The sequence below is a fragment of the Silurus aristotelis genome (genome assembly GCF_946808225.1).
Source record: "Silurus aristotelis genome assembly, chromosome: 13".
Classification (NCBI taxonomy): Eukaryota; Metazoa; Chordata; class Actinopteri; order Siluriformes; family Siluridae; genus Silurus; species Silurus aristotelis.
The window spans coordinates 10,743,232-10,766,868 of NC_139586.1; the positions used below are offsets into that span (position 1 = coordinate 10,743,232).

The 23,637-nt window shown below is 38.2% G+C and overlaps 3 protein-coding genes across 6 annotated transcripts in view; 2 read left to right on the forward strand and 1 right to left on the reverse strand.

The window, feature by feature from the left end:
• The window catches only part of dazap1 (DAZ associated protein 1), a 14,034-nt gene extending 4,833 nt beyond the window's left edge, over positions 1–9,201 (forward strand). For 2 of the 4 annotated variants that reach the window (XM_083558584.1, XM_083558586.1), the window contains 9 exons: position 1; positions 205–253; positions 2,778–2,860; positions 4,816–4,969; positions 5,231–5,260; positions 5,367–5,516; positions 5,877–6,044; positions 7,349–7,438; positions 8,387–9,201. The exon at position 1 is cut by the window's left edge and continues 107 nt beyond it. In XM_083558584.1, coding sequence (XP_083414710.1) covers position 1; positions 205–253; positions 2,778–2,860; positions 4,816–4,969; positions 5,231–5,260; positions 5,367–5,516; positions 5,877–6,044; positions 7,349–7,438; positions 8,387–8,559 — 898 coding nt within the window. In that variant the 3' untranslated portion in view covers positions 8,560–9,201. The remainder of the gene's footprint in view (positions 2–204; positions 254–2,777; positions 2,861–4,815; positions 4,970–5,230; positions 5,261–5,366; positions 5,517–5,876; positions 6,045–7,348; positions 7,439–8,386) is intronic. The other 2 variants (XM_083558585.1, XM_083558587.1) reach the window with 1 other exon arrangement.
• Positions 9,202–13,845: 4,644 nt separating this feature from the next.
• On the forward strand, positions 13,846–16,360 carry rps15 (ribosomal protein S15). Its single transcript, XM_083558064.1, has 4 exons — positions 13,846–13,972; positions 14,390–14,475; positions 15,652–15,886; positions 16,205–16,360. Exons 1-4 carry the CDS (start codon positions 13,970–13,972, stop codon positions 16,316–16,318), a joined length of 438 nt encoding a protein of 145 aa, XP_083414190.1. The 5' UTR covers positions 13,846–13,969; the 3' UTR covers positions 16,319–16,360.
• Positions 16,361–17,446: 1,086 nt separating this feature from the next.
• abhd8b (abhydrolase domain containing 8b) lies at positions 17,447–21,649 on the reverse strand. Its single transcript, XM_083558063.1, has 5 exons — positions 21,148–21,649; positions 18,774–19,548; positions 18,513–18,683; positions 18,227–18,443; positions 17,447–18,130 (listed from the first exon to the last, which is right to left on the reverse strand). The coding sequence occupies exons 1-5, from the start codon at positions 21,197–21,199 to the stop codon at positions 17,942–17,944; spliced, it is 1,404 nt and encodes a 467-aa protein (XP_083414189.1). The 5' UTR covers positions 21,200–21,649; the 3' UTR covers positions 17,447–17,941.
• Between the last annotated feature and the right edge of the window lie 1,988 nt (positions 21,650–23,637).

Genomic DNA, 23,637 nt, shown 5'->3' on the forward strand with positions numbered 1-23,637 from the left:
GGTAAGATTTAGATTTAGGTACTTGGATGTTTTTGTAATCTGTACAGTAGAATAGTCTAATGCTAAGTAAAATATGATCATAACTTTAGGAAATTTTAACTGTAGAAATTAACTCTTGCAGCTGCGTTGTTGAATTTAGATCAGCCTTTAGGCGGTCACTTTATACTACCGCTGTCTCACTTGTTGTACATTTTTTCCTTGAAGGTCACAGAGGTGGTAATGATCTATGATGCAGAGAAACAGAGACCCCGAGGTAAAAGCTGATCTAGTTCTCTTCCCAATCCATCTATCTTCATACTCATGACAAACTATTCTGACCCAAAGAGGGGGGAAAAAAAAAAGTCTTGCTTGATGCCCTTCAGGAGAACTCATTCTGGTCTCATTTCTAATTCTCGTCTCTCATTTGTTGATTGTGGCCTGTTGCACCGCTCCTGCATTTAGAAAAGTCAAATCCACAACATATATATGGCACATGTGCATTGTGGAGACTTCACTGATTCAGCCTCTGACGCATTTGCTTTTTTTTGTATTAATCTTCAAATATTTGATCCATTTTGTTCAAAATCATTAGCCTTGATCTCCAGCTGCTTTTACTTGGATCCACTGTGCTTATAAATAGCAGAAATCTGGAAGAGTAGGCTGATTATTTCAAATATCTCACTTGCTTTCATCATAGCGGTGAAACTGAATGGGGGTGATATAAATGAGGCAGACATGCAGACAGGTGCAGAAAGTGTTGAATTTTCCACAGTGTAACACCCTCGCTGTGGTGGTGAAAGGAGGCAGACGGGAGGAAACTTGTTAGCATTTCAATTTCGAATAAAATGACCGAGCACAAATAATTGGTATTAAATATTAAGAATGTTAAATACAAAATATTACTTTAGCATTCAAGTCTTTCAGGTAATGCGACTCCAAATCAATGCAAATGATCTGCACTATAAGTATCGGTGGATCACATTTTTGTTGCTTTCATGCATTTTGTGTTTGGGTGTGTTTTAATTGTTGTTTCCTCATTTCTTGCTTAATACAAGGGGGGGGAGAGATCCTTTATCTAGTCATGAAGTCTTTTTGCCCATCACCAAGTCTCTTTGAGGACACATGAATAGTTTGTCATTAGATTTGGTAGTCATTTTATACTTTGTTTTAATTAACTATATGTATTATATAGTTATTATACTGATAATAATAATATTAATACAAGTTTCTATACAGATAGTAAAATAAGTTATGTCTTTCTTTTATATACATTTTCCTTGTGAACTATTTGATTGTAATTAACTGTGTTTCCTTAGATTTTTTTTTTTTTCCTTTAGGGTCTTGTGTTCACAGTGGCACCACACTGATAAAAGTCAGAAAAGTTGTGTATAGTATGCGTTGCTATGTCAGATTTGCAGGTGTAGCCAGAGTGCCTACATAAAATTGCACCATGAGTTCATATCCCTTCTAATAGAAGTATCATTGCATAATTATTTTTTTTTAAGTATTTATTTATGTGCTGTAAGTTTCAACATATTAGGTTAAGTTTTAAGACTTGTTTTTGTTTGCACCAAGGCTGTTAGCTAGTTGGAGTTTTCTTTATTTGAAACTAAAATTAGATTAGAGGCGTTATAATGTAGGGTGTGTGTCTCAAACTTTTTAGGTGGTTGCTACATTGTAGGGACTTGACAGACGCTAACAGAAATTGCTTTCTGTTTTTAATAAGTTAATGAATTTTGATCTGAAGTAGCTGAGTATGGCAGGTCAGATGTATATTTAGTGCTCATTTAAACAGATAAAGCTCTCTGTATAGTATCAGAAATCTCGAATTCCCCACCTGGGTCTCAGAGGCTGCTTAATTGGAATTCGGGTTAGATCCCAAAGTGGAGGGATTCTCACAACCCAGTTCTGTTGCACAGTTATTCGATCACTTTAAACTAGTTCACACAGTAGTGCTGGTGCTGCAGAACAACAACTCGCCCACTGTTTTATATGGTTCATCCTCTGCTTTATCATAAGTCTTACCCTGAAAATGAGAACTTGGGTGTCATTTTCTACAGTAGTCTCAATTAGATTAATGCCCTTCTAATTTGAACCTTTTTACCCTCATTGGCAAGCAATGTGTGGCCACTTTCTACCACATTTTCTTTTCTACTCATTTTTATTTAAATCGCAAAACTGGTTCAAAAAGGAAAGCAGAAACTTTGGTTACACCTCATGCAGTTCTGGCCATTCACAGACTCATAGCTGAACCCTACCTTTTTATCTCTGTGGTGCTTTTTACAGCTGTGTTGTAAATTGCTGTTCTCTGAGCTTACCCAAAATACTGTCTCATTTTGGGAAGGCTTTGAGATACTATTTTTATTCATCATTAATAAGTGTTATTAATTGTGGCTGCTGTCAGCATTTGTTGTACATGTTATACAAGTATATAACAAGGGTACAGTCAGGGGGTTTGGATGATACTGTATAAACTGTATGTAGAAATGAATAATAAAAAAAAATAATTAAAAGTTTAAAAACACGCTTGTCTAATAATAAAATGGAAATTTATTTAATTTGGAATACATTGTCACATGGCAAATGATTCCATAGATTGGTTTGAACCTTTAATGCACAGACGAAGAACAGTATTAATTATTTTGCAGTACTTGTTTGGTGACCTTTGCTTGTATCGCAGACTGCAACACAATCCAAACCCCCCCAGTGTCACCTTGTTCAACTCCCCTTCCCCTGTTTTTTCACCTTGTTCTGTCCCAACACCCTGCTACCTTGATTCACTTTTGGTCGTTGGCTAGGTTTTGGATTTATTACTTTCGAGGCCGAACAATCAGTGGACCAGGCTGTCAACATGCATTTTCACGACATCATGGGCAAAAAAGTGTGTAGTTGTAGTTTTATTTTACCCTAAGTAAAAAACTGAAGCTTGGGTGACCATCAGTGTTGTTTACTTCCAGAGCCATGAATTCATATTTAAACATGATTTAACAGATACACTCAAAAGAAAATTAATCTGGGTTCAAGATTTGATACTATCCTTGTCATAACAACATTGACTTAAAACATAAAACTAGATGTTTGATAGTGAAGCGTACTGTGTGCAGGCTCTGCAGTCACCCCAGGTTTGGTTTACTTTGACTGCTCCTTTGGGTGTTTTTGTGCAGGTGATCATGTATAGGCTGTGTAACATTATCCAGGTTTTTGTACCTGAGAGGCTTTTTTTTAATTGTTTGTAGTCTTACGATGTAATCAGTTTTCACCTAAAGGACTGGTCAATGTCATTTATCATCATTTATTATTTATTCCATTTTTGCCAGGTCACTTACAGTTTGAGTTATTGTTATTAATAAAGAAAAACTAAGCAAAACCTCAATGAAGTGACCTCAGTTAGAATCTTCATACTGTGTCAATTTTCTGTTAAAAGAGGGTTCCTTCCAGCAGTGATGGGTTGAAATACAAGAATACTAGCTTAGCTTTAAATACATGATTTGCTCATTCAGTCTGCTTACTGGTGGATATGTATTACTCAATAGTCTGAAATTTCCACGGGCATTTTTCTGTCCTGTGCCGTGATTCTAAGTGACGAACCACTTTTTTTTTTCTTTTTTTTTTTTTCTTTTTTTTTTTAAGACTCTTGTACTTTCTATTGAGGATGTCCTACATTGTAAAATTTCCTCTAATGTATCTACACTCCCCTTGACTGTCCTGTTTTCCTGAAGGAAACAGGTTCTCCAGTAGGCCATTGTTCTTGATGTGACATTATTGCAATGGGATTTTGGGGAGGTGGGGGCCATATGTTGTAAAATTAGAAACTGGAACATATCAAACTGTTCTGCAAATCCCAGTTCTGGAGTCGGACGACACAATTTCAAGTGCTTCCTCGCATCATGCTGAGCTCTGAAGCCCGCGGGAGAGGGCCTAGGTAGTTGCCTAGACTATTCGCTCAAACCGGCACTTAATTAGGTCAACAAGGAGGAAAGCAGGACGACAAAAAAGGAGGTCACTGTGTTTTATACTGCAGAAGCAAGTAAAAAAAAAAAGTCATGCCTTGCTCTTGATTCAAGGTGACCCCAATAACTCAACCCATTTAGGAGCCGGGCTATTTCCGTCTTAGCCATTTTACACTAAGGCTGGTACACCTTTGGTTGGGTGCTGAAGATATGATACATTTCCCTCTCTGATAATGCAGATTGGATGCTTTGGACATATAAACATAAATATAGACATAGTTACAATATATTTCACGTTTTTAAATGAGAATGATATGCATTGTGTTTTTCCTTCCGTATTTGACACAGTATGAAGATTCCTTTCTTATTAGATCTATGACACCATTATTCTCTGCATGATGATTATTTTTCCAGTTAGTTTTAAAACTACTGTTCTCATATTTCTACCTTAAATTTATCTAAATTGAGGTTCTTAAATGCATTAGCAAGGTAAGTCTGGACTTTCTATCATAGTTTTTAATCTAATTTTAAAGGGTTAAGAACAGCAGAAATGCAAAGATGATGTTTCTCAGGTACACTTTATAGGGAACATTTGGAACTTTGTTTTGCAGTTTCTATCAAGAAATTTCAATATTTTGTTCCGTTAATTAGTTTAAAGTTCTCTTTTTTTTCTCTCTTTTATTCAAAAGTACCTTAGAAACATTGTTTCAGCATTATGTAGAATAAGGGGCCTAGGATTCATTTTTCTAACTAATAAACTATTGTATTACTACTAAGTAAAACTATCTCAGCTGAATTGCAGGATTAGTAATTGATGGGGTGAAGAAGGCACATTGGTTATTGATTTTTGCTGTTTCATTCCCTACTGGTCTTTTCCTTTGTTCAGGTTGAAGTGAAGAAGGCTGAGCCCCGGGACAACAAAGCTCCTGGCCCTGGGCAGCTGGGAGCCAATCAGTGGGGACCCAGAGCCATCTTAAGTGCAGCTAATGGCTGGGCTGCACAGCCTGCTCAGAGCTGGCAGCAGAGCTATGGCCCTCAGGGTGAGTGAGGCCGACTAAGTCTCCCTCCAGGAACATGACATTCTAGCGTGAAAAAAGACACCAGAGGTGCCAACTGCTATCCGAGCCACAGTTTCCCCACTTTTTGGCGGCACTGTCTGTGCCATCTGTTTAATAAAGCAAAGTGTGTTTGTCAAAAGTGTGACTATTCTCTTATATGGTCTATACAAAGTTTTACCAAAGGTTATTTGTTTGGCACTGTGTAATGTGTGTCATGTAAAAATACTTTTTGTTCTCTATCAGGTGTTTGGGTGTCCACAGGGCAACCGTTAGGTAGGTTATTTTATTTACAGTTATTTTCTAGAACAGCTTTTTTATTTGACACTTCCATCTGACTAGGGAGTTGCTTTGTAATCGTTGCCTGTCTATTATTCCTCAGGGGGATATGGTCCTCCTTTGCCTGCAGGCAGAGGTGCTGCCCAACCTCCTTCACCCTTTAATGCTTTCCTAGTCACAGCGCCTCCACCAGGAGGATTTGGGGCACCTCAGGGATATCCACAGCAGGGCTACAGCACACCACCTCAATTTGGTAAGATATCTCCTTCTGTTTAATATTGGATTAGGTATACATTAAATGTGGCTCATGTTACATGTAACTTTAAAAAGTGCCTTATCCTGGTCAGGGTTATGGTGGATCTGGAGCCTGCTTTAGGAACACTGGGCATGGTATATGCTAGAAGCAGAATATTCCAGTTCATTGCCAGGCACAACTTTGAAACACATTATTTTACACAACTAGGAGCCACTGAATCACCTAAGGGGAGATTTTTGGAAGCTATTTGCCGAAAGTGCTAATGCTGCAGTGTTCTTTTTAAATTACTGCAAAGAGTTAGGAAATGTCTAATTTTGCAAAAAATTTTCAACGTGTTTTCTTTTTCCAAACTGACAGGGTATAGTTTTGCCACGCCACAAGGTGACCAGTTTGTACCCCAAGGAATGCCTCCACCACCTACTACTCCTGGAGCTGGCCCTTTGGGCTTTGCCCCTGCTACCACCCCTACTCAGGACATGAGCAAAGCCCCACCAGCACAGCCTGACTTCTCTTATAGCCAGTACGGTGAGTAAAGGGCTCACCTCAGCCTGGCCACCTGCTCTCCTGTTACTGCTGATTGGATCCATTTTCTAAACCACCATAGTTCTAGCCCATTACAGTGATCCTCACACAAGCAAGAGCTTGCTCTCTACACAACATGGCTGAACTGGCATGATGGCATCACGCTCAAACAAGCCTGCATACCCGATGATCCCGTAGATGCCACCAAAATATTTATATTTTATAAAATATCCTGATTGTGTAAGTTTGTGTGAATTATGCTGATGTGAAACAATAATCAGTTGTGTGTTTGAATTAGATCATCCTGTGTTGCATTGTTGCTTTTTGAACAATGGCACACCTCCTTTAATGAAGATAGGGTTAAGGAGGTGTCCATCACTTAAATCAGTTTTAAGTGTGTAAGTGATTACATTTGCTTATTGACTCCTCAATACTGATATATACACACCGAGTAAAAATGAAATGGCAGTCAAAATCTTAATGAGAGATCTTCATCTTTAAGCATACAGTAGTTATTTTAAGAAAGCAATATATAACTGAAAAATGTCCCTCTTTAGAGTGTCTGGCCTTTTTCACATATTTAATAATGAATCAGGTAATTAGTTGCTGCGAAAGCTGAATATCATCAGATTATTGTTTTGCACAAAGTTTAAGTAGCAGCTTCGTAACTACGTCGACGCTAATAGTTTTATTTATAGTTTTGTACTTCTTTCGCAAGCTGTAGGTAAGAAAAGGTGGCTAGACAGCAGGTGTACTATTAACGATACACACTAATTTGTACACGATTGAATTGTATTTGAATTTATTGTACACAACTAAATGCTTTTCAGAATGATTCCTGTTTATCAGAGGTTGAAAGGAACATAGAAGAGACTCTACGTTGTAGGATATGTAGATGTTGTACATATCACACAATTAATACAGTGCATTGTGCCAATGAGAACCTGCCAAATCGCAGATGTTAAATGTTGTGCACTGACCTGAACCTCATTATTCTGAATGAAGCAGAGTCGGTCAGTGCAGCAGCGTTGCCCTCACCTGGCTCAGTGTGTCATGCTTATGCTTTGCTTCCATCCATCATTACCATTACAAGTGACTGCCTTTAAGATTCAACCGTTTAAAGGCGTCAAAAGGACCAGTCCACTCACCTTCTCAATTGAATATTTTTCAAGCGCCAGAGCAGCGTGATCTTTGATTTTTTTGAAGAAAAGCAGTTCCATTTGTATAAGAAGTTCTCCCCCAGAGCTAGTAACAAAAGTAGGCTCTCTCTGGGTTTAGTCAACCTGGTCTCCTCATCTCCCTGCTAGGCTTGGGTAACTATCCTCAGGACCCCTCTGCCTACGGACCAACGCGTCCTTCTCACACTTATGGTCAGGATGAGCAGGGATATAGTGCAGGTAGGTGGGAGCTACTCCATTTTACAACCACCCAATAAAACAGCAGATTGAACAGTATAAAGACTCATGAGATTTCAGTGACAGTTTTTTTTTTTTTCTTCCCCTTTCTTTTTTTCTACATGCATTTTACATACGCAAGTTTGTGCACAGACTGTATGAATATGTTGTATGCATATTGTACATACAGTATACATACAGTTTTTTTTCTCCATTTGATATACTAAACACAGCTACCGGTCATTTCAGTCTCTCAGTGTGTTTGGTATTAAATTGGTTCCCAATTTAAATTTGTCACACTTCTTTACATTTCATGTTTTCGTGACTTAGTAGCTGTAGTTTACTATACAAAGGCAACGTCCTTCAACTTTTTTTTCTTTTTCTGCCTCTGCATTGCTTTGCTGGCAAAAGGATGATCTAATTATAAGAGAACGTGTATATCTGTATGGTTCTGCATCTTGCGCTACTCTGTTTCATGCAGCATTTGTAGCCCACTTGACAAATGTTTTCACAAATGATTGAATGTGTTGAAAAGAAAATGCTAGCCATCCATAGCTTATTATCCATTTTTTCTTATTTTTGGCCAAAAAAAACCCCTGTTCCTGGCTGCCTAATCTGTTGTCATGAATGAATAATTAATAAAAGCTAAGGGAAATGTTTTGAGAAGATCTATTGTGCAAGCATTTCTTTTTAACTCTTGTCCCTGAATAGCTTTGCTCTAAATATATTTTTATTTTGTTTTTCCTCTTCTGTTTTATCAATGGATTAGGTAGTTTTAGTGTCTTGCTAATACAGTTTGTATTTTTTTTTTTTTTTTTTTATGTAATAAAAAGAGTTATTCTAAAGGCCGATCTCGTTAATCTTCAGAAACCTCCATCCTTGTTTTGATGCTTTTTTTTTTTTTTTTTATTGTATTGATTTTTTATTGCATTGTTGTATTTGTTGAAACAGGTTATGGGCAGGATCTGAGTGGCTTTGGACATAGCTTTGCCGACCCTAGCCAGCAGACTGCCTCATACGGTGCCCCTTCCGCACAGCCTACATCAGCACCGCAGCCAACAGCGAGTACTTTTGGTCGTGGGCAAAACCACAACGTCCAGGGCTTTCATCCTTATCGACGCTGACTATTCCCATCTGACTTCCTCAATGCAATACAAACCGTCAGGGAATCGATGTTCTGATCACAAATGCCACTGGATTGTGAGCTTGATGAACATTTCTAAATGTAACTGGAGGGTGTGTGTATGTTTGGTTGTGTGTGTGTGTGTGTGTGTGTAAGTTATGAACAGGGACTATACTCCTTTATGAGGAGGCCACATTTGTTGTGTTTTCTTTTTTCTTTCAAATTTTTTTTTGTGTGTGGTTTTTTTCTAGGGTAGCACTATTTAGCAATAGATTTTTTGATTGATAAACCATCAGCACAGATCCATGACAGTAAGCGGAGTGACAGGGTCTCCCATTTCCTCAGCTTTAATTCTATTAGGGCAAAAATATTTTATTTTTAATTTTGTGGATTTTTGTTTACTATCTGAGCCTTTGACCATTTTATTTAAAAGAAATTGTTTGAAATAGAACTTACAAATATGTATTATAAACCTGAACTGTGCAATTTTTTAAAAGAATTTTGTACTATTAAATGTGCGCTTTTCTTGTTTTTATTTAAGAATGTAGTGGATTCCCTCAGGTGGCTGTTTTAGTGCACTTTGCACTTATGCAAAAAAGAGAGAAATTTTATTTGAAATAAACAATTTAAAGATACATATAAACGGTTGTCTTTTGATGTTTCAGAATGTATTTTTGTGGGGAAAAAAATCTAGAATTTCAGCTTTCATTTCCTTTCTATTTACTTTTTAGATGTTAAACAGTTTAGAACGTCACTTTTGAAAGCAAACCATCCCCTTTTTTTTGGTGAGCAAAAGTGTAGGTATTTAATATTTATTTGCATTTCCTTTGCCCACTGACATCACCGAACTGTTGTGTTCTTTTGTTCGTATTGTTTTTCCCAATTCGATTGGATGCAGTTCAGAATGTTTCTCCAGAATTCTGATTTCATTCCTCTACTCCATCCTGTTACATCAATAAAGATTAGAGGGTCTGTAGGAAGCCATGACATTACCACTGCTGTGCTTAACTGATTCAGATCCTGAACAGTTCCTTTCTTTCTCCACACATATATCTTTGCAGTACTGAGAGGTTACTGGTTCCAGAAGGTTTGTGGCTTACTGGTTCCAGAAGGTTTGTGGCTCATCTCAAGTTTGTGAATTTAAAATTTGGCCCCATTGTTCTTACTTCTGATGATTTCCTTATTTCTCTTTCGAAAGTTTGAACACTTGATTTTGAGACCTTCACCCAACCCTGTAGAGGTGGATTGTGAGGTCACGTGACTTTTGTTTTAATTTAAACTTCTTTTACACAAAATGTGTCAATTGCTGTTTTCCTTGACCCACCTGTTCACTGACTAGTTATCAGTACACCAGTGGTTTCTCTCTTTTTAGACATTCCAAATCTCATTGCTTGTACAATATCTAATAAATGTCCTCTCTTCTCAGCTTCAGAATGATTTACTTTTCTCCTATAGACAGCTCTCAGGTCTTCACATTGGTTTATCCTCTTTAGCAACACATGCAGTCTTCCACAGTTCAAACCCAAGACTCAAACCAGGAGTAGACAGTCAGAGCTAATAACTATTTATTCGGCTTCAGAATACGTTTCTTGTTGCCCAGATGTAAGTCGGTGTTTTTTATACCAACAAAAGGTTTCGTACTTTAAAAACATACAGATGTAAATATCAGGAAAAGAAAGCTGAAATTCTGATCTGTTGTCGCATATTCGTCTTTTGCAACCCCAAATGTCAATCGAATAAAATATTGCAAATATTTATATAGTAAGTGTTAGAGTTTATAACACCATGTTATTTTAAATCCCAGACTGGGACTTTAATAGCCACAAATGAATCAGTCAAAAACACTGGAGCCACAACAAAGTGGAGGTTTGTAGCAGATCGATAGAGTTCAGCTGCTTATATCATTATGCATTTAAGAAAATTAAATTAGCATGGGCATTTACAAGCATAGGCATTCAGCCATGGAAGTTACACTATGCACAAACGTATTGAGGCACCTGATTTCCCAGCTAGATGTTTCTTCCCCAAACCGTAACCACAAAGTAGTGGCACACTACTGTATAAGAGGTCCTTCAATGCATTAACGTAAAATTTCCCCTCCACTTGAACTGGAGACCCAAACCTGTTCATGCATGATAATGCTCCTATGCCAAAGCCAGCTTCCTGATGGTTTACATGGATCAGAGTGAAGATCTACAGAGCTCTTACTTCAATACTATTGCATGTACACTTGTTTTTGCCCCAATTTTTCATGAGCTGAACTCAAAGACTTTTTCTATGTGCACAAAAGGCCAATTTCTCTCAAATATTGTTCACAAATCTGTCTGAATCTGTGTTAGTGAGCACTTCTCCCTTACCGAGAGAATCATCCACCTCACAGGGGTGGCATATCAAGATGCTGATTAGACAGCATGATTATCGCACAGGTGTGCTTCAGGCTGGCCTCAATAAAAGGCCACTATAAAATGTGCAGTTTTTTCACACAGCACAATGCCGTAGATGTCGCAAGTTTTGAGGAAGCGTGCAATTGGCATGCTGACTGCAGGAATGTCCACCAGAGCTGTTGTCCGTGAATCGAATGTCCATTTCTCTACCATAAGCTGTCTCCAAAGGCGTTTCAGAGAATTTGGCAGTACATACGACCGGCCTCACAACCGCAGACCGCGTGTGACCACACCAGCCCAGGACCTCCACATCCAGCATCTTCACCTCCAACATTGTCTGAGACCAGCCAACCGGACAGCTGCTGCAACAATCGGTTTGCATAACCAAAGAATTTCTGCTCAAACTGTCAGAAACTGTCTCAGAGAAGCTCATCTGCATGCTCGTCGTCCTTATCAGGGTCTCGCCCTGACCGCAGTAAGTCATCTAAACCGACTGGATTGGGCAAATGCTCACATTCCATGGTGTCCAGCACTTTGGAGAGGTGTTCCCTTCACGGATGAATCCTGGTATTCACTGTACAGTGCGAAATGCGTGAGGCAAATGGTGGTCACACCAGATACTGACTGGTTTTCGGACCCCCAATACAGTAAAACTGCACATTTTAGAGTGGCCTTTTATTGTGGCCAGCCTGAAGCACACCTGTGCAGTAATCATGCTGTCTAATCAGCATCTTGATTTGCCACCCCTGTGAGGTGGATGGAGAAGTGCTCACTAACACAGATTTAGACAGATTTGTGAACAATATTTAAGAGAAATTGTCCCTTTGTGTACATAGAAAAAGTCTTAGATCTTTGAGTTCAGCTCATGAAAAATGGGGACAAAAACTAAAGTGTTAATAGTTTTGTTCAGTATACATTTACATTTGCGGCTTTTAGCAGTCACCCTTATCCAGCGCGACATACAAAAGTGATTTTAAACACCCTTGGGATGAATTGTAACGCTGACTGAACCCCAGGTCTTTTTACCCTACATCAGTACCTGACTTTCTAATTTCCTTGCAGCTAAACGAGCACGAATCTCCACAAGCACACTGCCAAAATATAATGAAACATCTTTACAGAGGAGTGGGGCTTATTTTAGGAGCATATGGGGACTAAATTTGGAATGGGATGTCCAAAAAGCACATACAGGTCAGGTGTCCACAAACTTTTGTCCATATATTGTATTACTATTCTATTTTTTGTTAAAGATTCAAACAATTTAGCAAAAGTTGTCAGGTATGTATAACCAGTTCCTCTAATTAGAGAACCTCGACGAAAATGTATGGGTCCCTAAAACAAATTTCTGCTTCTGCATTTTACTCCAAGGCTGTAACAGTTTTTTGAGTCATCTTGAATATTTTCCCTGTCAGATCTGTAATTATAACCTGAAATAATATTCTCTTACTGTCTGTGAGGAGCTTCATTTACAGTGAGAATGAGAATTATAACTTCTCAGTTAAAAATTGCACACTTTATTACAACGATTTGTGCAATTATCCAATCAGACACTCCAGTAGCAGCACTGAACATCACGTAGATACGGACCAACCGCTTTAGTTAATGTTCACGTCAAGCATAAGAACGAGGAAAAAAGGTAATCTCTGTGATTTTGACCATGGCATGATTGTTGGTGACAGACGAACCAGTATATCTGCTGAACTCCTGAAACTTTCACACACAACAGTCTCTAGAGTTCACTCAAATCGGTGCAATAAAGAAAAACATCCAGTAAACGCAGTTCTGTGCACAATGAAGAACGCTCAGACTGATTCAAGCTGACAGAAAGGCTACAGTAACTCAGCGCACCAGTTTCTGAATCTCAGAATGCATCACATGTTGATGTTTATTAGCTACTACAGTTGAAGACCATGTCGAGCTCCACTTCTGTCAGCCTAGATGGAAAGATGAGGCTGCAGAGGACACAGGCTTACAAACACAGGCTGCTGACTAACTTGCCACACACAATTTGACAATTGTTTCTGACCAGGTGCATCCCTCATGGCCACAATTTACCACCATCTAATAATTTCTTTCAATATAATGCACCATGCCATGAAGGAAAAATTGTTTTATGGTAGAATAGGAGATTCACAGAATGAAAGTGCACTCAATAATCTGAACCAATTTTATGATCATATCACATCACAATAAAACAGAATCTTGCCTTAGACCCTAGGCAAAGTTTAGAGAGCAAAGGGAGTATCTATCTATCTATCTATCTATCTATCTATCTATCTATCTATCTATCTATCTATCTATCTATCTATCTATCTATCTATCTATCTGTCTATCTGTCTATCTGTCTGTCTGTCTGTCCGTCCGTCCGTCCGTCCGTCTGTGCTAGATATCTGCCTGTTTAAGAAGAAATTTTACAAATTACCTGAACTAGCTAAAATCCCATCAGACCTATCTGTTTGTAATTAAGGAGATGTATTATCTAGTATAGCTCACTTGGTAAAGGGAGAAAATAGAATATTTTCAGATTTTGAGTCAAAAAGAAAAGAAATTTAGTAGTTGAAAGTAGTCGCTCGAGTCCATATCAGACTACTTCACTCTTAATTCAAATCAATTCATTATTATTTGGATAGCGCTTATAACAATGAACATTGTCTTAAAGCAGCTTTACACAGATAATGTGGTGAAAAAAAAAATTTTTCTTTATACGTGTAAGTTTGTCCCTGATTAGCAAGCCTGTATTGACTGTGGCATGGAAAAACTCCTCTTACTGGGAGCATCTCGACTATTAATTATTTTATATCAATAAATAAATACTACAGTAGCAGCAATTCCGTGTTCTTTTTCTTCTATCGCTAATAAATAAACAGGCAAAAAAAAAAACTAATGAGGAGCTCTGAGTCTGCATGCAGTTCCATCCCCGCACCGCCAGATGTCAAGCTAACGTCCTGACGTCACATCATACAGCATTTCTTTTTCTTTTAGCGCGAGCCATCGCCGAGTACTTCCTTTTCCGGTTTCTCTCTCAAGATGGTAGGTGTTGTTTTATTTCTGTTTTACTGCAATCTGATACAATCCACTGAAAATCCGGCTAAATCGTACCCTATTTGTGTGTGTTTGGTTTCAGTGCACACGGATGTGTTGGGTTTTGATTTTATTTGTTAGTTATTAAGGTTTGGGTTTGATGTGGAGGATTTTAGTCGCCAGAGCTCAGAGCCGATAGCAGAGGCCGAGTGTGCGCCATAGATAAAATTCCACCTTTCAAATATGAAGGATTTCAGTTTCACACCGAGACATAAATTAGTGTGTTAGATTTATATTTGTGAGAAAATGAGAAGTTTGCTGAAGTAAAACTCGTGTGTAGCGTTATTCAGACACCAGCCTGGGAATTGTATTGTATAATTAAGACTTGTTTTATTAACGTGTGTGTGTGTGTGTGTGTGATTGCAGGCGGACGCCGAGCAGAAGAAGAAGCGTACTTTCAGGAAGTTCACCTACAGAGGAGTGGACCTGGACCAGCTCCTGGACATGTCCTAGTGAGTAGCAGGACCTTCACATTGTGTCATGTTCAGAAAGAAATCCTGCCTTTCTGTCTCTTTCTGCACCTCTGTGTTCATTCTATTTTGAGAAATGTATTGGCTCCATTATTAAGGTTCAGGGTTACTGATCAGAAACAAGGAGCCTCCAGTCCCAGTATCACCAACCTGGTCACTGTCGGGCCCCTGAGCAAAGGCCCTCATCCCTCTCTGCTTCAGGTGCGCTGTATCATGACTGACCCGGGGATCTGTTCCTCATAAGCTGGAATATGTGAAGAATTAATTTCGCTGTAGTGTTTTTAGGTAAAAGTAGAAGCCTCTTTAATTTACATTCTTGGGATAAACTGAACAGATACAACACAAACAGAACCTGAGCAGACGGAGATGGGATGAGGTTTAATACACTGTTTTTGAGGCAGTAGTACGCTCTCTTGTTGACGTGAATTCATTCATGGTTTTAAATGCGTAAATAAAAATCGATCGTGCGACACTTGTGATTTAAAGTGTCCAGAATACTAATTCTTATCGCACGTTATTTTCCACTCAAGTCGCTTTTTAATTTGCATACATTCCTGAACTTGGTGAATATAACCAGGATATAAGCGGCAGTAATTCACAACCAGACACACCCTTTATTTTAAATGTACTTGGTGGTATTGGCTGTAGATATAAACCTGTAATAACTACTGATATACTTTTATTATTTTATATAAATCATGGTAACAGGTATGAAAATCAGGCGGTTGATCTGTTTTTAAGCAGGTGCTTCAAGATTTTTAGTACCTGGTGATGCTCTTGACAACAAACAGATCACGTGATTTGAATGTATTTTGTTCTTCCATTTTGCACATTTAAATGAAGTACTGTTTTTAACTACCACAATCTTTACTTTCATTTTATTTTTATAGTTTTATTTAATGCACAGTTTTCTGAGCAGCTGATCAGGTTTACATTTCACCGCAATGCAAGTTGTGTTTTATATAAAAGTTTGACACACAATCTTGAATCTAATGCACCAGACTATAAAACAACCAATTCAGATAATATTGGTTTGGTTTAGCTAGAATTATCGTATCTCAAATATTCTGCCATTAAACTATATGGCAACCAAACTCCAGCTAAGACGTGGATATTTGTAGTTTGTAGTTTTGTAACTGGTTTATTTGTGTTTTTCAGCGAGCAGCTCATGCAGCTGTATGGCGCTCGCCAGAGGAGAAGGTTGAACCGCGGCCTGAGGAGGAAGCAGCAGTCTCTCCTTAAACGCCTGCGCAAGGCTAAGAAGGAGGCGCCTCCTATGGAAAAGCCTGAGGTGGTGAAGACCCATCTGCGGGACATGGTCATCCTGCCTGAGATGGTGGGCTCCATGGTCGGCGTGTACAACGGCAAGACTTTCAACCAGGTTGAAATCAAGGTGAGGGAGTGGAAAAAAGATGAGTCTAATCTGGATTCAGACTTGGAATTAAATCATTCTTTCAACAACATTAAATAATCTAAAGGCACATTTATAAAATGGCTGTTTGTACTGATTAAGCACTGGCCTGTTAAGTCAGGGGACAACTTTTCTTTTTTTTTTTTGTGCGCAATAAATCTCTAAAGATGTACTGCTGTGTGTGTACACAGACATCAAAACTCCAACGCTATTTCTCATCAAACTAAGATTATTTTTTTTCATATTGAGATGAGGGTGAAATGTAAATGACTAATGTAATTTTATTTGTTCTGTTCACAGCCTGAGATGATCGGTCACTATCTTGGAGAATTCTCCATTACATACAAGCCTGTTAAGCACGGTCGCCCTGGTATTGGAGCCACCCACTCCTCCCGCTTCATTCCTCTGAAGTAAACCATAATTGATGTAAATAAAAGTGACTTCCAACACATGAAATTTGTCTTGTTTGTTTGTTGTTTTTTGTTTGTTTGTTTTTTAAAGGCTGATTCATGTTGAGGCACTGAGTTTCACATTTAGAATTTCTTTTGACTAATTAAAAACGTTAATTAGATATTGACTACCGTAATTTCATATATAAGCCGCACCCACTGAATTTTACAAATATTTTTTATTTTGAACATAAGCCGCACCTGTCTATAAGCCGCTACACTGAAACTAATGTACTTTACACAGGCTTTAGCGAAAGACACGTTACACACGGTGTAACGGGTGAAATATGTTGCGCTTTAGGAGCATAGCGGTATTTTTGGGAATACCATGCCACTGCATTTTTCCGCTATTACTGCATGTGTGCAAGACCGAGGAATATGTCCTTATTATTTTCTGATGCTCATTTCTAAGTTTCTTTGACTTACCCGTAACGCTGTTGCCAAGAAAAATAAAAAAGCATGAGTTTTGGACACCTGTCTGTGCTTATGATTTCTGTTGCAACTGGAGTTAGCGAGCTCTCCCTTAACCCAGACTCGACGTGTTACAACGGCTTGTATCCAAACAGTAGCCTACCAAGAAAGTCATTGTTCACTGTCTTCCTCCTTCCTTTCACAACTATTTTGCTCGTGAGTTTATCTTTTGGCATCGTCACGCGTTAAAAAAAAAAAAAAAAAAAAAAAGTTTTTTTCTCCCAATGCTGTGCAACTCAACACAGGTGAGGTGCGTTCTTTTTTTTTTTTCATTTCCGTTCAAAAATTTCATTGGTCTAATGTTATGGAGCTCAGATTTTTGGCTTGAAGTTTGTGAAACCAGGAAAAATCCATAAACCGCTTCGTTGTTTAAGCCACGGGGTTCAAAACGTGGGAGAAAATTCGCGGCTTATAGTCCGAAAAATACGGTAGTTTATAATTTATGGTAAAACATAATCACACACACCGTTTTTTGGTTCCTAGAGTGTTTATTCAGTTATAACTAGAAAATAAATTTCACCTGTATATTAAACATCTATTGGAGAAGGACACATTTGCACAATGCATTACTATGCTATGTTTTGGTAAACAATCTTTTGGATAAATTCAGTCATTTTTCGTGTTTTGAAGTATACACCCTGAAGAGTGAGGGTCTGTCCTCAGCGGGGCAGCCTGCACACACATTTAATTATGGGTTTGGACTTTAACTTTAGTATCTGCATAGGCAGCACAGCACCAGAGGGAGGCACTGTAGAGGTTTATTTTTATTATAAGCATTTGGGATTCTTAAAAGTCCTTTTTTTTGTATTTAAGTAGAAATATTTATATATATTTTCTCTCCTGCACTGACTAATCTAGTAAATCTGGCTGAATCGGGGTGTCGAGCAATCTTATCCCGAATGGGCTGCTGTGGGTCAATGTTTCATTCCAACCAAACATTAGGGACTCCAGATATTAAACATTAAAACCAACTGATTAAACAGAAACCCAGCACCCTCTACGGACAACCCTGATCTAAAAAGTCTTTATGATCTAAAAAGTCTTTATGCACAATGTGTAGTCTTTCGCCTTATTGAGTCTTCTTGTAGTGGTGTAGTCATGGGAACAGTTGCCAGCTTCACTGTATCTTTGAAGGTGCTGGTTTGCTAGTGTTTGCTTGATGTGCTGTTTCCTGTTTGGGTTTGGAGGCAGTGGCTGGTTGCCAAAGGAAAAATTCATGCAACAATGTATTGACTGCATCAGGACACTCCATCATCACCATGTGGCTTCCATCTTCTAGGACTTTCAGGAAGCCAAGCAGTAATATCTGTCAAAACATTGAGTAATTATATTATGACTTTAGTATTCCATAATTTTGTTGGTGCACAGTAGTGTTCTGATCACCAAGCACTAAAATGTTTACCTCTGCCATGCGCTGGTCTTCTTGTATTGGCACAAACCTGTCATACATGCCATGTACCAGGAGGATTGGCACGGTGATTTCAGCATGATACACCTCATCACCCTCTGGCCAGTACTGCCCATTCATCATCGCCCGCAGCACAAACGGTGATACATTGAAGGCATTTTTCTCTTTCATAATTCTCTTTTCCTTTGGGCCATGACGAGCAAAACCAGCCCTAGAGAAACAAACCTTTAGTCAGAGAATCGCAGTAGGAGGAATGACATGCTTGCGGCTTTAATCTCACATGAGGAAGCTCCACGACAAGCAGGGTGACAACCAGTGGAGGACACACGTTGGCAGATTGAAGACTGAACAGAGGCTGGGTTCCAGGGCTGTAGGGCCACCACCATTAATCATCACCACTTTGTGAACTTGATCTGGATACTCATGAGCCAGAAAAGTGCAGAAAGACACACTAAAGAGAAACAGGAAGAACAAATCACCCATAACAACAAACAAAAACCCACCATTCATTGAATCAGCACAAAAAGAATTGACCCGTTACCCGTATGAATGCCCGATGAGAATATTCCTCCGTTTTGCATATCTCATGAATATGATTCTTACATCATCAGCAAGAGCGTAAAATGTGTAGGCAGCTGTGATTTGAGGTACAGAACTGGCTCCATGTCCAGCTAGATCTGGTGCGATCACCTCATAACCGAGCTGAGAGAAATAGTCCAGCTGGCTCTCCCAAATATCCATAGAGCCTCCTACTCCATGAATGAAGAACAAGGCCACATCAGGGTGGGTCTCTTTGCACTGGGTGATCTTGCGCTCACAGTCGATCATCACGGTACGCTTCGGCTTACCATTGGACCATCTGCGCCGTGGCTGCTCATGTGCTATTGTATTATTGCCAGACTCTACAAGGTGTCCTGAGGCTTTTTTGTTACAGTCCACAACATCCATCTCCAGTGCACTCTCTTCATTATGGCAGTGCACGAGCTCAGGGGGATTCGCTTCACTTATGTTCTCAATGAATAACTGTCCGCTGTGATACACAGTGATTTTCCTCCGACAGCTCACAGTGCCCACCTCCCCTGTGTCAGGTTCCTCGATCACAGCTCGCTGAGGCATAATATGACAAATACGCATCACTCTGCCAGGTTTTACCTCCACAAACTCGAAATGGTCTGCAGGATCAGACATTATTATAGGGACCACAATGTTTGCGGACTTCCCCGATAAACAGCAAAGGATTCCATTTATAAAGCCAGTCAGCATAGTGATCACCTGTGGCTGAGAGAATTTCAACACAACTGGTTGACTCTGCACTTCTGGAATGAAAAATATATATTATAATATATTTCTATCTAAAAACGTTCCCTTCTACTATCATTTTTTTTGTATCAGTTGCCATCTGTCCACAGGGGCCTTTAGAATCTTTATAAAGTTGTCTGAAATTCAGATTTTCAGCATCCAGGATTACAAAAAAAAACTGAATTTAAATCTAAATTAAATGTGTTGATCTGCTTGCCTTTCTAAATGTTAAAAAAGTTGTTTTGGCAAAAAAAAAAAGAAAAAGAAAAGAAAACTTTGACTAATTGAGTTCTATGTTCAAATAGAGTCCCACTGGGGCAAGACGCACTCAGCCCCATGCTCAGAGGAGGAGCTGAGGACATAACGGATAATTAGGTTGCCAGATTGAACTAGTTTAAACGATATATATATATATATATATATATGACTCTGTTTACAACTGTGTGTGTGGCCTGCAAACTGTCTTCGTTTTTCAGTGCATTTTTAAAAATGATTTCAAATGCCTGTGTAGATTATGAGAAGGAACCTGGCAACCCTAGTTAATGATATTGGCCCTTTGTGAAAGAACGCACACCTGCTGTAACTAACACAAGATGAGCAGAGGTGCCGGATGTCAAGTTGAGTTGTTTATTATTACTTATTACGTACTTATTTATATTTCATTACTATGTTGGTACTGCTTTCATCCTGCTGAACAAAAAAAACCTGCCGTTGCTTCTAATAATTTCATTATATCTATTTTAGATTTTACAACATATCATTTTCTGTAGTGTTCATTATACTACAAATCTTTTCCAAGGGCTGTTCTTCATTCGTTCTTAATACTTGCAAATCAGTAAGTGCATCTTTCAGAACGCAGTAGAAACAGCACTACACATTGGCTTACTTGCAAAAGCGTGCACTTTTCTCTTTTCTCAAAATCCTTAGTCCTTTCATTGACAAAAGTAAGTACTTTTGTCAATGAACATATCATTGCCATCAGAATAACAGATCCTTTTGTCACTGTTCTCAAATAAGATAGTCAATACTGTACGTGAACTATCAATTGCAGGATTCACACCTACATTCACAGGATTCACACCTACATTCACACCTACATCTCTACTGTAATGGTGTGCCTTCGTTTCTTGGTTGTTTATCCATTTTCAGAAATTGTAATTCTGTGTTTTGCTGTGTGTATTTTCTCACCAGTTGAAGGTTCAAGGGATTGACCTTTGATCTTATTTTCAGAGAACTAGTTGATCACTGATCATCTGATGCCATACGCTCGCCTTTAAATGTAGCATTCAAGATTCATCTGCACAATTAATCAATTAAAGACACATTTACAAAAAAAATAAAAAAGTTTCATAGAAATTTTAAGAAGATAAGATTGACAGATTATGACAACTGGTTTAACCATTTTGCATTCAGTGATTTATGCAATGGACAGATGTTTAGATGTTTTGGGGGTTTTAAGACTTTTCAGGTGAGAACCAGTATCATATATTTTGATCAAAACGACCTAAAAGATTATAATGTAGGAAACTGTCAACTGTAATAAAGATTTCAATAATCCTGTAATTTGCAATCAGACGAGTTCTATTGGAATTCACTTCGTCTAGCAAGTTTCTTACCTGATAAACAGCTAAACCGATGCATAAACAAGTTGTAATAATTGCTCTTCATCCAATTGAATGGTTGTGGAAAATCATTCCTGATAATCTGCTGCCGATAATCCAACAGTTTAATCCCAACCTGAATCTGTTGTTCTGTCTCAAACGCTTAAAAATGGCACCTGGTTTTCTTCCCTGTGGGAATCTTTTAAACCGTGTGCATCTGTTGGTCACCTTCATCCAAGCCTGTTTATGTCTTTTTGTTCGATTGACTGTAAACCAACAGATTAGAAAGGGATTACACCTGCAGGCCATCTTCTGCCACAACAAGCAGTTATGAAGCTTCTCCTATTCTCCAATAGCAATTGCGCCCTCATCTGGTTTATTAATAGATTGGCTAGATTCACCTTCAGGACGGCAGAGTGGGATTTTAAAACAGAACACACAAACAAACATACATGCTCCAGAACTCAGACTAAATGTAACCACGTCAAACTACATTATACTAACTTGCAAATAGCAATGGAAGGATACACAGAGTCAGCAAAAGTACTCACACTGTCTGGAATTTAAGAGATGATTGATTAGGATTAACCGCCCTTCTGCCAAGAAAACATCCCCACACCCTTAAACCACCCCCACCAGCTTGTACTGTTCCCACAAGGCAGGTAAGGTTCATGCATTAAAACTGTTAGTGCCAAATTCTGACCCTACTATAAGTGTTCCATAGCAGAAATCCAGATTCATCAGATCAGGCTATGGTTTCTTAATCTTCCACAGTCCAATGTTGATAAGCCTGTGCCGCTGCAGCTTCAGATTTCTGTTCTCGGTGGACAGAAGTGGAACTCGACATGGTCTTCAGCTGTTGTAACTCATCTGCCCTGAGTTGTGACTGTTGTGATGAGGTGTATCATGCTGAAATCACCGTGCCAATCCTCCTGGTACATGACATGTATGACAGGTTTTCTAATCACAGAGTGATTATTATTGGTTATCTACACAGTCATGCAATTATCTAATCAGCCAATTATGTGGCAGCAGCTCAATGCATACAGTCACACAGATATATAACCTGTGTACAATTATACATACAATGTACATATTACATAGTATATCTTTTTTACTTCTCATTACATCTACACTACTATCTATATGTATCTTTATATCCCTACTGTATATTCTGCCCAACATTTCATATTCATGTATATAATGTGTGCATATATATATATATATATATATATATATATATATATATATATATATATATATATATATATATATATATATATATATATATATATATAGACTTGTTTATTCAGCTTGCACATTTCTTAAATGCCATAATCTAAATGCAAAAATAAATAACTTTTCACTTCTGCACATTTCCCCTTCAATGCCTAATAACATTTGTCTGTACTTCTCAATGATGTCCACACGTCTCTGCACTGCTTTATATTTATTCACTTTACATATGCTTACATATAAATCACATGCTGTAGATATGCTACATATTAATCTACACTATTTGCACTACTAGATGCCAAACTGCATTTTGTTGCTGTGTACATGTACAATGCAATGATAATAAAGTTGTATCTATCTATAGGGGATGGCAGATGTTCACCTCAACCATCAGAAAAGAACAAAAAAGAGATTTCTGTGATTTTGTCTATAGTATGATTGTTGGTATGAGGTGGTCTTCTGGGATTTAAATTCACAACACTCTAGAAGTTTTCTCAGTTTTTCTGGTGCAATAAAAAAAGAATATTCAGTGAGCGTCAGTTTTTTTTCTTCACATCACTGATCCATGACTATGTTTACGACAGGGTGTCAGGTTCCTGCCTGTTTGCCTTAGAGGTGACTAATAACTGGTTTAGAAGATTTTAATTTACAACCACACTACCCTGTTTAGAAAGGCACAACAGAGCCTGGATTTCCTGAGGAGACTTTAAAAGTCTCATCTGTGCTACAAGATACTGGAGAACTTTTACTGCTGTACCATTAAGAGCATCCTCACTAACTGCATCTCAATGTGGTACAGCAGCTGCACTGCTTCGGACCGTAAAGCCCTTCAGAGGGTGGTGAAAACCTTTATTATTAAAGACACCACTCACCCTAATCATGGACTATTCGCTCTTCTCCCATCAGATGCTATTTGAGCACGTTATCTCAAAATCTTTGCACAGTATATTGAACATTACTATATATATATATATATATATATATATATATATATATATATATATATATATATACAGTGAGGAAAATAAGTATTTGAACACCCTGCTATTTTGCAAGTTCTCCTACTTAGAAATCATGGAGGGGTCTGAATATATATATATATATATATATATATATATATATATATATATATATATATATATATATATATATATACACATTATTCACCCTCACCCCTGTACATATGGACCCCATACCCTTATTTATCACACTACTATTTATTTATTGTAAATAGGCCACTTATGAACTTCTGGTTAGATGCTAACTGGA